The 14,097-nt window shown below is 51.8% G+C and overlaps 1 protein-coding gene across 17 annotated transcripts in view; it reads left to right on the top strand.

The window, feature by feature from the left end:
• Positions 1-14,097, top strand: part of LOC310662357 (uncharacterized protein) — a 65,384-nt gene that overhangs the window by 25,442 nt on the left and 25,845 nt on the right. For 14 of the 17 annotated variants that reach the window (XM_083409181.1, XM_083409177.1, XM_083409179.1 and 11 more), the window contains 13 exons: positions 219-314; positions 1,485-1,603; positions 1,753-1,905; positions 3,245-3,418; positions 4,923-5,096; positions 6,609-6,723; positions 8,987-9,180; positions 10,184-10,305; positions 10,520-10,589; positions 10,694-10,854; positions 12,009-12,117; positions 12,338-12,469; positions 13,684-13,890. In XM_083409181.1, coding sequence (XP_083265307.1) covers positions 219-314; positions 1,485-1,603; positions 1,753-1,905; positions 3,245-3,418; positions 4,923-5,096; positions 6,609-6,723; positions 8,987-9,180; positions 10,184-10,305; positions 10,520-10,589; positions 10,694-10,854; positions 12,009-12,117; positions 12,338-12,469; positions 13,684-13,890 — 1,826 coding nt within the window. Of the gene's footprint in view, positions 1-218; positions 315-1,484; positions 1,604-1,752; positions 1,906-3,244; positions 3,419-4,922; positions 5,097-6,608; positions 6,724-7,411; positions 7,481-8,986; positions 9,181-10,183; positions 10,306-10,519; positions 10,590-10,693; positions 10,855-12,008; positions 12,118-12,337; positions 12,470-13,683; positions 13,891-14,097 lie in introns of all 17 variants that reach the window. The other 3 variants (XM_083409184.1, XM_083409183.1, XM_083409174.1) reach the window with 1 other exon arrangement.

The raw sequence follows: 14,097 nt of genomic DNA, 5'->3' as shown, positions 1-14,097 counted from the left end.
TCGTGTTGCATTTGGAGGACTTTGGATGCTCTCACAGTGTTGCATGTGCTTCCGCAGCGGCTGCTGCCACATCCCATTGGCAGTGAGCTTCACAGGTCTTTGCATTTTCCTTCAACCTGCTCCCTTAGCCTCTTTTGACCTTGGGTGTTTCAGTCTGCGCAGAGGGGTGGAGGCGGAAGCGTGCTCACACTAAAGGCCTTTCTTGCCCCCCCCCCCAGGTATGCTGCGGATGGTCTCAGCTGTGCTGCAGTTTGGGAACATTGTCTTCCGTAAGGAGAGGAACACAGACCAGGCCTCCATGCCTGACAACACAGGTAGTAGCGGGGGCTCACCAGCCCAGATAAGCAGCCAGCTGGACTTGCGGGGACGGGCTCTAGCGGGAGGAAGCCTATTTTGCAGTCAGAGCTCAGCCTGCTTTCTGGAATATATAAAGCAGTGATGGCTAACCCATGGCCTTTCGGGCAGCTGAGACCCCCAAGCAAATTTTTCTGCCCCACACAAGACTCCACTCATTTTGATGGCAGCAGAAAGGGGGGGGGGATTAAAGTAGACACAGCACTAGGGTGGGTAGAGAGGGTTAACCCTTTCTGCCCTGGCCTGCGTCCTGATGGAGATGGAGTTTGCCTCCTGCACAGTAATTGGATTGAGCATGGGCGCGAGGAGGGGGCAGTAGCAGATCTGCATGGATCAGCTGAGGAGTGTGTGTGCGCACACCCGTGTTAATGCAACTTCATGGGTATGTTTCACCTTCTTAAAGTAACTTTCCATTGTATTTTAGTGATTGGTCGTCTGTTTGCCTGAATTTTTCACCCTGAGATTGCAGGGGCAGTTTACCCAAAAACCCTGAGCACAGGGCTGGGGAACCTGGTGCCCTCCTGGTGCTGTTGGACATTTGCCATCTGCCCCAGAGAATAGGGCCTCGCGGTGAAGAGTGTTAGGAGCCCATCCACATCTGGAAGGGCCACACGTTTCCCCACCCATGATCCAGGTTAAAGAAAACATACACAAGCAACCATGAATAAATGGGGGGGGGGGATACCCATAAAACACTCTTAACAAAGTAAAATGCACGTGGACTAGGAACTTCTTAAAAAATAAGGGTTGTGCAGAGAGAAGCTAAGATCATTCAGAATTGAAATTCTGTGCAATAGATCCTAACTCCGGGAGCGCATTTAACTATCAGCTCAAGAGGTTAGGATGAATGAGTCTTGGGTGCTCTCAGGTCTTCTCCTGTGGCTGATACGGTGCTGTGGCAGGGAGGAGGAAGGATGAGGTAGTTGCTGTCCTTCTTTGGACTGGGCTGCAGGACTCATCCTGTTATTTTCCAGCCTGCCACTCAGTTCCGCTTCTGCCATTTAGCTGGGCTAGCAGCAACCAGGTCGTTGGGTGCGTAGGCAGAGGAGAGCCTTGGGTGGCCAGTGCGAGCCAGCAGGGGACTGAACTAACAATGGGGTTGTTGCCGGCCTGTTCTGTGCCCTCTGCAGCCGCCCAGAAGCTTTGCCACCTCCTGGGCATGAACGTCACAGAGTTCACCCGCGCCATCCTTACCCCGCGGATCAAAGTTGGCCGGGACTATGTGCAGAAGGCGCAGACGAAAGAGCAGGTTGGTGGCAACGTCTGGGGTTCTGGGGGTGCCAGGGGGCGGGATTGGGTTGCCTGAAGCATCATTGTGGAGGCGGGCGGGAGGAGGTTTGAAGTGGTGAAATGAGCCAAGCCTGGAGCCATGCCTCCATCTGCCCCCCCCCTTTCCAGGCTGACTTTGCGGTGGAAGCCTTGGCAAAAGCGACCTACGAACGCCTCTTCCGTTGGCTGGTGCATCGGATCAACCGGGCCCTGGACCGCACAAAGCGCCAGGGCGCCTCCTTCATCGGTATTCTGGACATCGCGGGCTTTGAAATATTCCAGGTGAGGACCTGCAGCTGCTGAGCATCCACCTTCCTTTTGAGAGCCAGTGTGGTGTAGTGGTTAAGAGCGGTAGACTCGTAATCTGGGGAACTGGGTTCGCGTCTCCGCTCCTCCACATGCAGCCGCTGGGTGACCTTGGGCCAGTCACATTTCTTTGAAGTCTCTCAGCCCCACTCACCCCACAGAGTGTTTGTTGTGGGGGAGGAAGGGAAAGGAGAATGTTAGCCGCTTTGAGACTCCTTAAAGGGAGTAAAAGGCGGGATATCAAATCCAAACTCCTCTTCTTCTTCTTCTTCTTCTTCTTCTTCTTCTTCTTCTTCTTCTTCTTCTTCTTCTTCTTCGTCTGCATGTAAATCCATCCTTCTTATCCATTCCATTATCCTTTCCCCAAGCCCTTCCTGCTCTCACCTGTCCATTGTATTTGCCTTTGACCTTCGTCCCTGGAAGAAAAAGGGAGGATGCTCCTCCTTGCTTCTCTTCTTTCTGACACGGGCTCTGTGCTGATTTGGGGGGGGGGAGAGAAAGGAAGGGTTAAAGTTCAATAGGTGTACCTGCACCGACGCCACTGGATGCCCATGTGGCACTAGCTAGATTGCTGCCTCTCGCATCAATCCAAAGGCACAGTGTTTATGCCGGGAATGAAGCCTTTTGATGGTAGTTTCATAACTGGGGTGTGTGGGGAGGAGCACATCCGGTTTGTGCGTAGGGCAGGTATAGACATGCTTGGGCATTAAAGCACCTCTAATGGTCTGGTTCCCAGCTGATTGTCTGGGCTTGCATAGCTCGCACATGTGGTATTTGATTCCTTGCGTGGTTAATTGATTCCCTGCATGGGTGAAAAGTCACCTGACAGTGAGGTTAGGTGATCTACAGGTGAGTGTTTGGTGATATACAGGAGACCATTTGGAGTCTCATGTAGAAGCAGAATTCACACATACATATACACACACATGTGCATAGATAAACATCTATATCTACACACACACACACGCATTAAAAATCAAGCAAATGTACTCACATAAAACCAGCACAATAATAATGCATCCGCAACAATAAGTCAAAATCCAAGGTTTTTATTGCATTCCAGAGGGAGAGGGAGCTTGGAGGGCCCCTGTAGGAGGGGGCTTCCTAAGTTGTGATGCACCTACCAATTTTAATATCCTTGAGCAGAAAAGGCACAAGGAGCAGGGCCCTGTCTGGTTGTGACACATGGGGAATTTCATGCGGGAGAAGATATTGTGGGGCACCTGAAGTCAGAGGTGTTCGCTCTTCTTGCCAGGAGCTGATCTCCACCTGAATGCTTGTCTTTCTCTCTCTCTTTCCTTCCCCCGCCCTGCAGCTGAATTCCTTTGAACAGCTCTGCATCAACTACACCAATGAAAAGCTCCAGCAGCTCTTCAACCACACCATGTTTGTGCTGGAGCAGGAAGAGTATCAGCGAGAGGGTATTGAATGGAACTTCATTGACTTTGGCCTGGACCTCCAGCCCTGCATAGACCTCATCGAGAGGCCGGTGAGCTGCCTGGGGATGGGAGAAAGGAGATAAGAGACACACCGTGCTTATTTGGGGAAAGTCTGTTCCATTTATAGGGAAGAGGCTTTCTTCTACAAGGTCTTGGCCGGGGTGGGAGATTTTGATCGGCACCTCAACAATCTGACATTTTTGCCCCAGTCTATGAGGAGGTTCAGTGGAATCTGCGCATAGGAGCATCACATATGCTTCCTTTTTTGCTGTTTGTTTGTTTTAGCACGCACAAAAAGAAAGAAATGCAATAGCTGCAGGCTTCTCCCAGCAGGCAGATGCAACAATGGAGAAGGTTGCATTCTGCAAAAAACAAAACAAAAGAGAAAAACAACTCTGTGCATGTAGAAGACTAGCGCAACAGAGAGCATGCTGGGCTAGAACATCCTCTCCCTATGATTGGCTAGTTGTTGTGTTTTACTTGCAGGGAGGTTTTTGTCCTTTAAAAAAAGCAAGCATGCAGGAACATCCACAAACACTATTTTCCCCCTCCTCCCCGACCCAGTGTGTGTTTGGCTAAGTCACCTGGGACTGTTGGCACCCCTTGGCAGTGCACTTGCACCCCGCTAATAACATGGTGTGACCTGGAGTATGTGGATTGATTTTCCTGTGAAAGCCGGTAGGCGGTTAGGAATCTCAGCCCCAGACCTTTTTATCTAGGCTGATCCTACAACTAGTCATTTAGGGTGTAATCACCGCACCTCTTTCACTCGCATTTTATATTCCTCCCATGTTTTCCTAGGGAGTCTTCCTGGAGCTGGTGGGGTTCCCTTACCTCGAGAAAACTAGCTTAAGGGGGGGGGGAACCCGCAGCACTAGCCCTGTGGGTGATCCTTAGTGCTGTTTTCCTGTCCTCTGGGAGGTGCATGGCTTTGACATGTCCATTGACATTCTTGGGGAGGAGGCATGTTGTTCTAACACCTCCTCCCTTCAGGCAGAGCTGTGTCTTGAGCAAACCTTTCTGGTCAACACCATTGCCGGGTGGGTTCTCCCACTCCCTGCAAATACAGCATTTTGACAATTGTTTTGCTTTAATAAATGGCTCGAAATCATGGCGCAGGGAATGGCAGTGGAAGTGTAGGTATCCTGATTTTGTTTAAAGAACCTTACACAGTGGTACCTCGGGTTACATATGCTTCAGGTTACAGACGCTTCAGGTTACAGACTCCGCTAACCCAGAAATAGTACCTCATGTTAAGAACCTTGCTTCAGGATGAGAACAGAAATCGCGCGGCGGCAGCGGGAAGCCCCATTAGCTAAAGTGGTGCTTCAGGTTAAGAACAGTTTCAGGTTAAGAACGGACCTCTGGAACGAATTAAGTTCTTAACCCGAGGTACCACTGTACACTTTTCCAGGCACTCAGTACAATTGACTCTTTTCCAGTCTGTTTATCCACACCCACAAACAACTCTTCCTAGTGAGGCACTTTCAGCTTCTGCCTCGATTTCCCCCTTGGGTTCCCTTGCTTAATGGTTTTGGTTTTCCTCTGTCCCAGGCAAACCCCCCAGGGGTGCTGGCTCTGCTAGATGAAGAGTGCTGGTTCCCCAAAGCCACTGACAAGAGCTTCGTGGAAAAAGTTACCCAGGAGCAGGGAACCCACCCCAAGTTCCAGAAGCCCCGGCAGCTGCGGGACAAAGCCGACTTCTGCATCATCCATTATGCTGGCAAGGCAAGTTACCTCCACCCCACCCCCATGCTGGGTTTCCCCCTATTTTACTGACAGTCCTGGGCTCACTTGCATCTTGTGGCTCTTCCTGCTATAAGGCGAAAGCCCAGCTGCTACGTTCTAGGTCTACAGGTGTTGCTGGGCTACAGCTCCCATCATCCCTGACCAATGGCTGGAGCTGATGGGAGTTGTAGTCAGGCATCACCTGTAGGGTACCAGATTGACAAAGGCCAGTCTCATGACCTAACTGCAGTGTCTAAAGGAGGGGGCTCAGAGCTCCCTAGTGGAGCTGAGGTCCCAGGCTGCATCTCAGTTAACAGGGCTGGGAAAGGCTTATTGCCTGAGGGCCTGGATAACTGCTAGCAGTCAGACTTTGGCCCCACCTGTTTCTTTCAGTTTCATTTCATAAAATTTATATACCCCTTGTTTCTAAGAAAACGTCTAAGTGGTTTACAGTGATATAATATTAAAAGGATAAAAAAAAGCTTGCATTTAAAAGATTGGCAAAATCAGTGCTTTTTTCGGGGGGGGGGCAGGGGTATGCACACCCCTAAACAGTTTGTGAATCTTCGTGCTTTTTTCCATTTACTGCATTTATTTTTCCCGATTTGAACTATAAAATGGTGATTTTCTTGAGTCAATATGAGAGTACCCCTAAACATACTTTTTTTTAAAGAAAAAAAGCACTGGGTAAAACTATGAGTAGCTAAAATAAAAATAAAACACATGTAACTTCTTCATGAGGGACGCGGGTGGCGCTGTGGGTTAAATCACAGAACCTAGGACTTGCCGATCAGAAGGTCGGCGGTTCGAATCCCCGCGACGGGGTGAGCTCCCGTTGCTCGGTCCCAGCTCCTGCCCACCTAGCAGTTCGAAAGCACGTCAAAGTGTAAGTAGATAAATAGGTACCGCTCCGGCGGGAAGGTAAACGGCGTTTCCGTGCACTGCTCTGGTTTGCCAGAAGCAGCTTAGTTATGCTGGCCACATGACCCGGAAGCTGTGCTCTGGCTCCCTCGGCCAATAAAGCGAGATGAGCGCCGCAACCCCAGAGTCGGTCACGACTGGACCTAATGGTCAGGGGTCCCTTTACCTTTACCTAACTTCTTCATGGCTGGATAGGCTTACTTAAGCAAAAATGCCTTAAACAGATGCTGAAAAAAGCACAGCGAAGGCTCCTGTCTGACATCAACAGGCAAGGAGTAGGTGCTGCCACAACAAAAGATCGATTTCTTACAAGCGCCAAATGAGTATTATGTGGCACTTACGATCAGTATGAGGCCCCTGACCACTTGCATCCAAAGGAATGTGGCCCTTGACATCCCTCCCCCCCCCCAAGGTTGTCCACTTCTGGAGTAGACACTATTGGGCTTAGAAATGAACTGAATGGTCCAACTTTGGGATATGGCGGTTTTATCCCTGCACATGGCTGGGTTGTGACGCAACCATAGGTCTGATATTTATGTCTTTTCTCGTCTTCTCTTTTCTCCTTCGCTCTCCCCCCTTTTCCTTTGAAAGGTTGACTACAAAGCAGACGAGTGGCTCATGAAGAACATGGACCCCTTGAATGACAACGTGGCTACACTTCTCCACCAGAGCGCAGACAAGTTCACGGCAGAGCTGTGGAAAGATGGTAGGGGGCCTGGGAAGATCTAAGCTGATCTGTTCATAGGCCATCTTCTGTCACCAGTGTCCTCCGGGCGGCTTTCAAAAAGCAATTCAGTCGTGCCTTTGATCCCTAATGCCTTGGTATTCAGATGTTTTGGTTCTTGAACGCCGCAAACCCAGAAGTGAGTGTTCCGGTTTGCGAACATTATTTGGAACCGGAACGTCTGACGGGGATTCTGTAGCTTCCGACCGGCTGCAGGAGCTTCCTGCTGCCAATCAGAATCTGCGCCTTGGTTTCTGAACGTTTTGGAAGTCGAACGGACTTCCGGAACGGATTCTGTTCGACTCCAAGGTACGACTGTATTGCAATAGAACAATGAAGATAGTGGGTAGCTTTAAAACAGAGAGTTAACTCAATAATTAATGAGTCACGGTGGGTGGGGAGCAGTTGCCTGCACTGAATCTGAGTCTCCATACTTACACATATTATTAACCTGTTTTAACTTAGTGGCCTGTAGATCTTAATAACTGTCAATATAACTTCTCAAAGCTGCTTCAAACTCTCTCTTGTTGCTGCTGGTACTAACCACTTTGCTCTTTGCTCTTTCTGTTTCCTTCTATCCTTGACCCACCTCTCTCTTTTCCCCCTGGTATGGATTGCTTTGCGAAACCTCACCTCCCCCTTTCCCTGCCTGGCCCTGCCCTTTCTCCAGAGATCCAGAACATACAGAAGGTCTATTTCTTTGACAGCTATGCCGTGGCATCTCAGGGTCCAGCAGAAAGTATGTCCCTCCTTCCCACACATGAGCCACCAGCATGTAGGAAGGGAGGGCTATAGGCAGGTTTATGAGGGGGGAAGACATGCACCCTCTTCCTCTTAATATGTGGGGTGTGGAACCAGGGGGCCCTCTAGCTGTCGCCCAACTCCCATCAGCCTCAAACCAGTGTGGCCCATGGTCAGGGATGATGGGAGTTGTAGTTAAGTAATGTTTGGAGGGCCACAGGTTCCCCACCCCTGTTTAATATTTTCTAGATGAGCCTTTCCCCCAAACTTGGGGAACTACAAACAGATGGGACTACATTTCCCATCATCCCCGACCACAGAAGCTGCTAGATAGGAGTGATGGGAGTTGTACTACAACAGCATCTGGGGACCCAAGGTTGAGAAAGGCTGGTTTAGACCATGGGCGGGGAACCTCCGTTGTCAGTCTGCGACGCCCACCATCCCTGACCATTGGCTAAGAGAGCTGGGGGTGCTGGGAGTTATAGTACAACAACATCTGGGGACCCAAGGTTGTAGAACATTGGTCTAGACCAGCCTTTCTCAACCTTACATCCCCAAATGGGAGTACAGTTCCCATCACCCCTGACCACTGGTCCTGCTAGCTGGGGGTGATGGGAGTTGTAGACCCAAAACAGCTGGAGAACCACGTTTAGGAAACCCTAGTCTAGACCATGGATGAGGAACCCTTGGCCCTCCCAGTATTTTCGGTGTCACAACTCCCATCATCCCTGGCCATTGGCCATGCTGGCGGAAGCTGGAGTCCATGAATCTGGAGGGCCAGAGGCGTCCTATCTGGGGTCTGGATAATTCAGATGTGATTTCCTTTACTAACAGTGCACTCCTGCGAATTGGTTTAATAAGTCCCATTCTTTTAAATAGGGCTTAGTCCCTGGCAAGTGTGCTGTGTTTTCAGGAGCGCAGCCTCAAAGCCGCTTGTGGGCTTCAGAATTAAATTGCCGTGGTTTCTTTTCACTCTCTCCGCTCTGCCCCACATGTCCTCTGGGTGCTACCTGGGCATGACGCTCCCTTTCCTCTCTGCAGTATCTAAACCAACAGCAGCCCAAGAGCACCTGAGGCTTCTCCCTTCAAAGGCCCACTGAGGCAGATGGGAGCAAACAGGCCCTCAGGACTGCTGGGTAACACTCGCCTTGTTTTCTTCTGCTCTCCAACGGCAGTCTAAATTGTGTGGATTAAAAAAGCGGAGGTGTGAGAAGGGGCTCATTGAAACTTGTTTCAATGTCCCTTGAGGGCTGGGCTTCCACTGTCCTTCGTCACATCCGCTCTGAAAGTTTTATGTATAACTTAAGTGGGTTGGGAAAGGCCATTGGCTCCAGGTGGCTTCCGTTCCCTCAGGGAGGGCTCAGAGGGGTTTGGGGCAGTTGCAGTGGATGTTATGTGGGGTTGGGAGGGAGGGAGGAAACCCACAGATTCCTGCATTTCCCCCTGGGGAGTGGGCTGGAAGTGCTGGACGTGAGCTGAGAAGCCCCTTACCCCTGTTCCACAGTGGACCGAATTGTAGGCCTGGACCAAGTGAGCGGGATGGGAGACCTTGCCTTCGGCTCCTCATACAAGACGAAGAAGGGGATGTTCCGGACGGTGGGGCAGCTGTATAAGGAGTCTCTCTCCAAGCTCATGTCAACCTTGCGCAACACCAACCCCAACTTTGTGCGCTGTATCATCCCCAACCATGAGAAAAGAGTGAGTTGCTCAGGCGGCGGAGGCCTGTAGTGCGTATGGGGAACAGGATGAGTGTCCTGGCGTTGAAGGGAGCCCATCGGAGAATGTCGCTTCTGGTCTGAAGCAGGGGAGGCCTCCTTCTCTGTCAAAAGCAGGCCCAAGCCTTCCTCTGGGTGAAAGGGGAAGGGAGTTTCTTGGCCAAAGGGCTGTGTGGAGACCTCTGAGTGTCTGGAGGCGGTTGGAGGATGCCTGGCGGTCATTGGATTGAGGCTGAATCCCAACAAGACAGATGTACTGTTTCCGGGGGAGACAAGGGTGGGCGGGTGTGGGGAACTCCCTGGTCCTGAATGGGGTAACTGTGCCCCTAAAGAACCACGTGCGCAGCCTGGGGGTCATTTTGGACTCACAGCTGTCCATGGAGGCGCAGGTCAATTCTGCGTCCAGGGCAGCTGTCTACCAGCTCCATCTGGTATGCCAGCTAAGGCCCTACCTGCCCACACACATTCTTGCCAGAGTGGTACATGCCCTGGTTCTGTCTGACTTTAGAAGACAACTAAAATAGGGAAGTTTTTAATGTTTGATGTTTTACTGTGGTTTTATAATTTGTTGGAAGCCGCCCGGCAGTGGCTGGGGCAACCCAGTCCAATGGGCGACATATAAATAAATTATTATTATTATTATTAGTAGTAGTAGTAGTACACATCTCCCATGAGGGATGATGGGGATTACACTCTCGGTAACTTTAGTCGCACCACTGGTCCTCCATCCTTGGCATGCAGTGGCTAGAATGTTAGACAGGCCAGGGAAACCTGATTCGAATCCTCCTCTGCCACGGTAGCCTTGGAAAACTGGTCCAGTCCCACCTTGCATGGTTGTTGGGAAGATTAATGAGGGATAGCTCCCCCACATACCACCCTGGGCTTCCTGGAGGGTGGGCAAGGTATAACTAAGAGAACAAGCAGTATTACTCTGCTTCCTGAAGTGCCCTCTGACAGCTCCTGCTTCTTCCCGGCTCCTATTACAGGCTGGAAAACTGGAGCCACACCTCGTGTTGGACCAGCTACGCTGCAACGGAGTCCTGGAGGGAATTCGCATTTGCCGCCAGGGCTTTCCCAACCGCATCATCTTCCAGGAATTCCGGCAGAGGTACCCTGAGGACTTGAGGGAGGCCCGGCCTTAGTTAGGAGGGCAACGGGGGTGTGCCCAGAGGGGTCTACCCCTGTTCTCAGCCCCTGAGGATCGGATCCACCATGGGCCTAACTCATCCCTGGTATCTGAGGGTGCTAACGTCAAGCTCAAGCGTGCCTGGTGGTGTCCTTGCGATTTCTAACCTCCCTGCTTTCTCCTTCTCTCCCGGCAGGTATGAGATCCTGACTCCAAATGCCATTCCTAAAGGCTTCATGGATGGGAAACAGGCCTGCGAACGCATGGTACGTGGGGCTCTCTGGCCAGGGCGATGGGGCAATGTGGGCTAGAACGGGCCCAGATGCAGAAAACCAGAATGTCCACCTTCTGTTTCTTTCCATCCTTACAGATCAAGGCCTTGGAGCTGGACCCCAACCTCTTCCGCATCGGCCAGAGTAAGATCTTTTTCCGCGCTGGCGTCCTTGCTCACCTGGAGGAGGAGCGGGACCTGAAGATCACAGATATCATAGTCTCCTTCCAGGCAGCTGCCCGCGGATACCTGGCCCGCAAGTGAGCACTGAGCCGCTATACTGGGGCAAATTGCCCATGGGCCACTTTAAAGGAGGATGTCATCAGATTCTGGGGCAGGGAACCCGGAGCTGTACAGGAGGTGGTGATGGACTCCCAACTCCCATCAGCCCCAGCCAGCCTGGCCTATTGGTCAAGGATGATGGGAGTTGTAGTCCAAAAACACCTGAGGGGGTCAGAATTCCCCCCCATCCCTGACAACAGAGGAGTAGACAGTTATAGAACTGTAGTATTGGAAAGGGACCCCAAGGGTCATCTAGCTCAACCCCCTAGAGAGATCTGCGAGCGAGTGTTTGGCCTATTGCAGGGGTCGCCTCTGTGCGCCTCTGGTGAAGCTGTCATGGCTGCCACTACACACACACCGCAACCAAGCAGAGGCCGTAACCTGTTCTGTCAGCTGTAGAGCAGCCAGTTAGGCTTCTTTCAAGCCTGCTTGTACCAGAGGGGAGAAGTGGGGGAAAGGGAAAGGAATGTGTGGGCACCAGGGAAGCAGATGCGTGTGTCATTCCAGAGTCGTGGGTTCAAGCCCCGCGTTGGATGAATGATTCCTGCATTGCAGGGGGGGGGTGGACACGATGACCCTTGTGGCCCCTTCCAACTCTGCAAGTCAGTGATTCTGTGATTCTGCCCATGGGGTCCATGTTGGCAGCCTCTGGCGTAGTACGCTTGGGAAGCCAGAACTTCTGGTATTCTCTGGAGAGGGGTTTTCGCTTCATCCGCCGCCAGTGATTGGGTGGAAGCTCTGTGACTGGCCACGCCCTCTTCTTGGGAATCTTGTGAGGGGACCCATGACTCTTCCTCAGAACTCCTCTTCATTGGGCACACAGAGCCCCTGGGCTAGGAGATTGCTCTCCACCTGGCTCCCTGACCGCCCTCAGTAGGCCTTCTTCCTTTTGTCTCCTCTGGAGTCAGAAACCTATATGAACCAAGCCAGCTGCAACTTCACAGCTTCACTGGTGGGCTTTGCATGGAGGGTGGAGGGGAGGGTAAGGAATTACAGAAGGTTCCAGCATTGCAGGGGGTTGGGCTGGATGGGGGTCCCAGCTCTACGTTTCTATGATACTACATGCACAGAGCCGTTGGCTAAGGTACCTGTTCGTGCTTTTCTGACTGTGTACCCTTCCCTCTCCTCCCAGAGCCTTCATAAAAAAGCAGCAGCAGATGAGCGCTCTCAAGGTCATGCAGCGTAACTGCGCCGCCTACCTCAAGTTGCGCCACTGGCAGTGGTGGCGCCTTTTCACCAAGGTGGGTCAGGCGGCGACGCTAAGGATGGGGGTGTCTCATAGGACATCAGGCATGGTTTGGGGAAGAGCAGCCTCACGGGCCAACTTGAGACCTGTCCCAAGTCTCATTAGCCCATGGAGGGCAGAGGTTCTTCCTTCCCAACCCCCCCACCCCAACCTCCCACTCTGGCTCTCTCAACACCTTCCCCTCCTTTTCTTCTTCCTCCTCCCCTTTTCCCCAGGTGAAGCCCCTGTTACAGGTGACCCGTCAGGACGAGGTGATGCAGGCAAAGGCAGTGGAGCTGCAGAAGGTGCAGGAGAAACACGTGAAAACCCAAATGGACCTGAAGGAACTGGAGAACAAATACCAGCAGGTGAGCGGGGAGAGTGGGAGGAGCCAGGAGTCCTCAGCCATTAAGCCGCACCTCCTCTCCTGACATCTGCAGCGGAAGCCCCACCCCCTTCTTTTTCAACCATTCACTTGGACTCTCCCTGCATTGCCCTCCATATTGGCCTTCCTGCCTGCCTACTCCGTGTCCTGAAACAGATGTTGTAATAGGTCCGCCTGAACTCCTTTTTCTCTTGGGTCACATCCACACCATAAGCACTCTTATTACACATTAACAGTCATGGCTCACCCCACCCAAAAAAAGAATCATGGGAACTGTAGTTTAGCCCTCCCAGCAACCATATCAAACTACAGTTCCCGGGATTCTACACCTGTGGTGTAAGAGTGCATTAGTTGTATGGCGCAGGTGTGACCTTTCATTTGTGAGGACTGCATCCTCCTCCTCCGCGGCAGCTAAAAAAGCCAATGCAATTCTGGGCTGCATCAATAGGAGTATAGCATCTAGATCAAGGGAAGTAACAGTGCCACTGTATTCTGCTCTGGTCAGACCTCACCTGGAGTACTGTGTCCAGTTCTGGGCACCACAGTTCAAGAAGGACACTGACAAACTGGAACGTGTCCAGAGGAGGGCAACCAAAATGGTCAAAGGCCTGGAAACGATGCCTTATGAGGAACGGCTAAGGGAGCTGGGCATGTTTAGCCTGGAGAAGAGGAGGTTAAGGGGTGATATGATAGCCATGTTCAAATATATGAAAGGATGTCACATAGAGGAGGGAGAAAGGTTGTTTTCTGCTGCTCCAGAGAAGCGGACACGGAGCAATGGATCCAAACTACAAGAAAGAAGATTCCACCTAAACATTAGGAAGAACTTCCTGACAGTAAGAGCTGTTTGACAGTGGAATTTGCTGCCAAGGAGTGTGGTGGAGTCTCCTTCTTTGGAGGTCTGTAAGCAGAGGCTTGACAACCATATGTCAGGAGTGCTCTGATGGTGTTTCCTGCTTGGCAGGGGGTTGGACTCGATGGCCCTTGTGGTCTCTTCCAACTCTCTATGATTCTATGATTCCTCCTCTATAATTCACACTGCTTGTACGTTCCGCGTCAAGCTTCTACTCCCCACTGCTTAAATGCCAGGATTGGGATAAAGCCTTCCTTAATTAATGGTTTGCTGTACCCTAACGTCCTGAGCTAGGCTCCAGGGGGATCTGATGCCTGTCCCTCCCTCCTTGATCCCGTTTCCAGCTCTCGGAGGAGAAGGCCATCCTGGCCGAACAGCTGCAGGCGGAGACGGAGCTGTTTGCCGAAGCCGAGGAGATGCGGGCGCGGCTGGCGGCCCGGAAGCAGGAGCTGGAGGACATCCTGCACGAGCTGGAGTCGCGGGTGGAAGAGGAGGAGGAGCGTTGCCAGCAGCTGCAGGGGGACAAGAAGAAGATGCAGCAGCACATCCAGGTGAGTTGGGAAGAGAGGACCGTCCTCCACCACCAGGGGGAGCAAAGGAGGAGGGCAGCTGCCGCCCACTCCCTTGCGGGAAGGCGGCTAAATTGACCCGTGCAGCTATACGTTAGGTGTGGTGGGTGGAACGAAGCAATAGTTTTGCTTCATCTGCTAACGTTTGTGCAGAAATCGGCTTTTCTCGGACCAAGCTTCTAAGGGCAT

The sequence above is a fragment of the Podarcis tiliguerta genome (genome assembly GCF_965153285.1).
Source record: "Podarcis tiliguerta genome assembly, chromosome: 13".
Lineage (NCBI taxonomy): Eukaryota > Metazoa > Chordata > Lepidosauria > Squamata > Lacertidae > Podarcis > Podarcis tiliguerta.
Note: the sequence above shows the minus strand (reverse complement) of the source record. Positions and strands in the feature narration are given on the sequence as shown.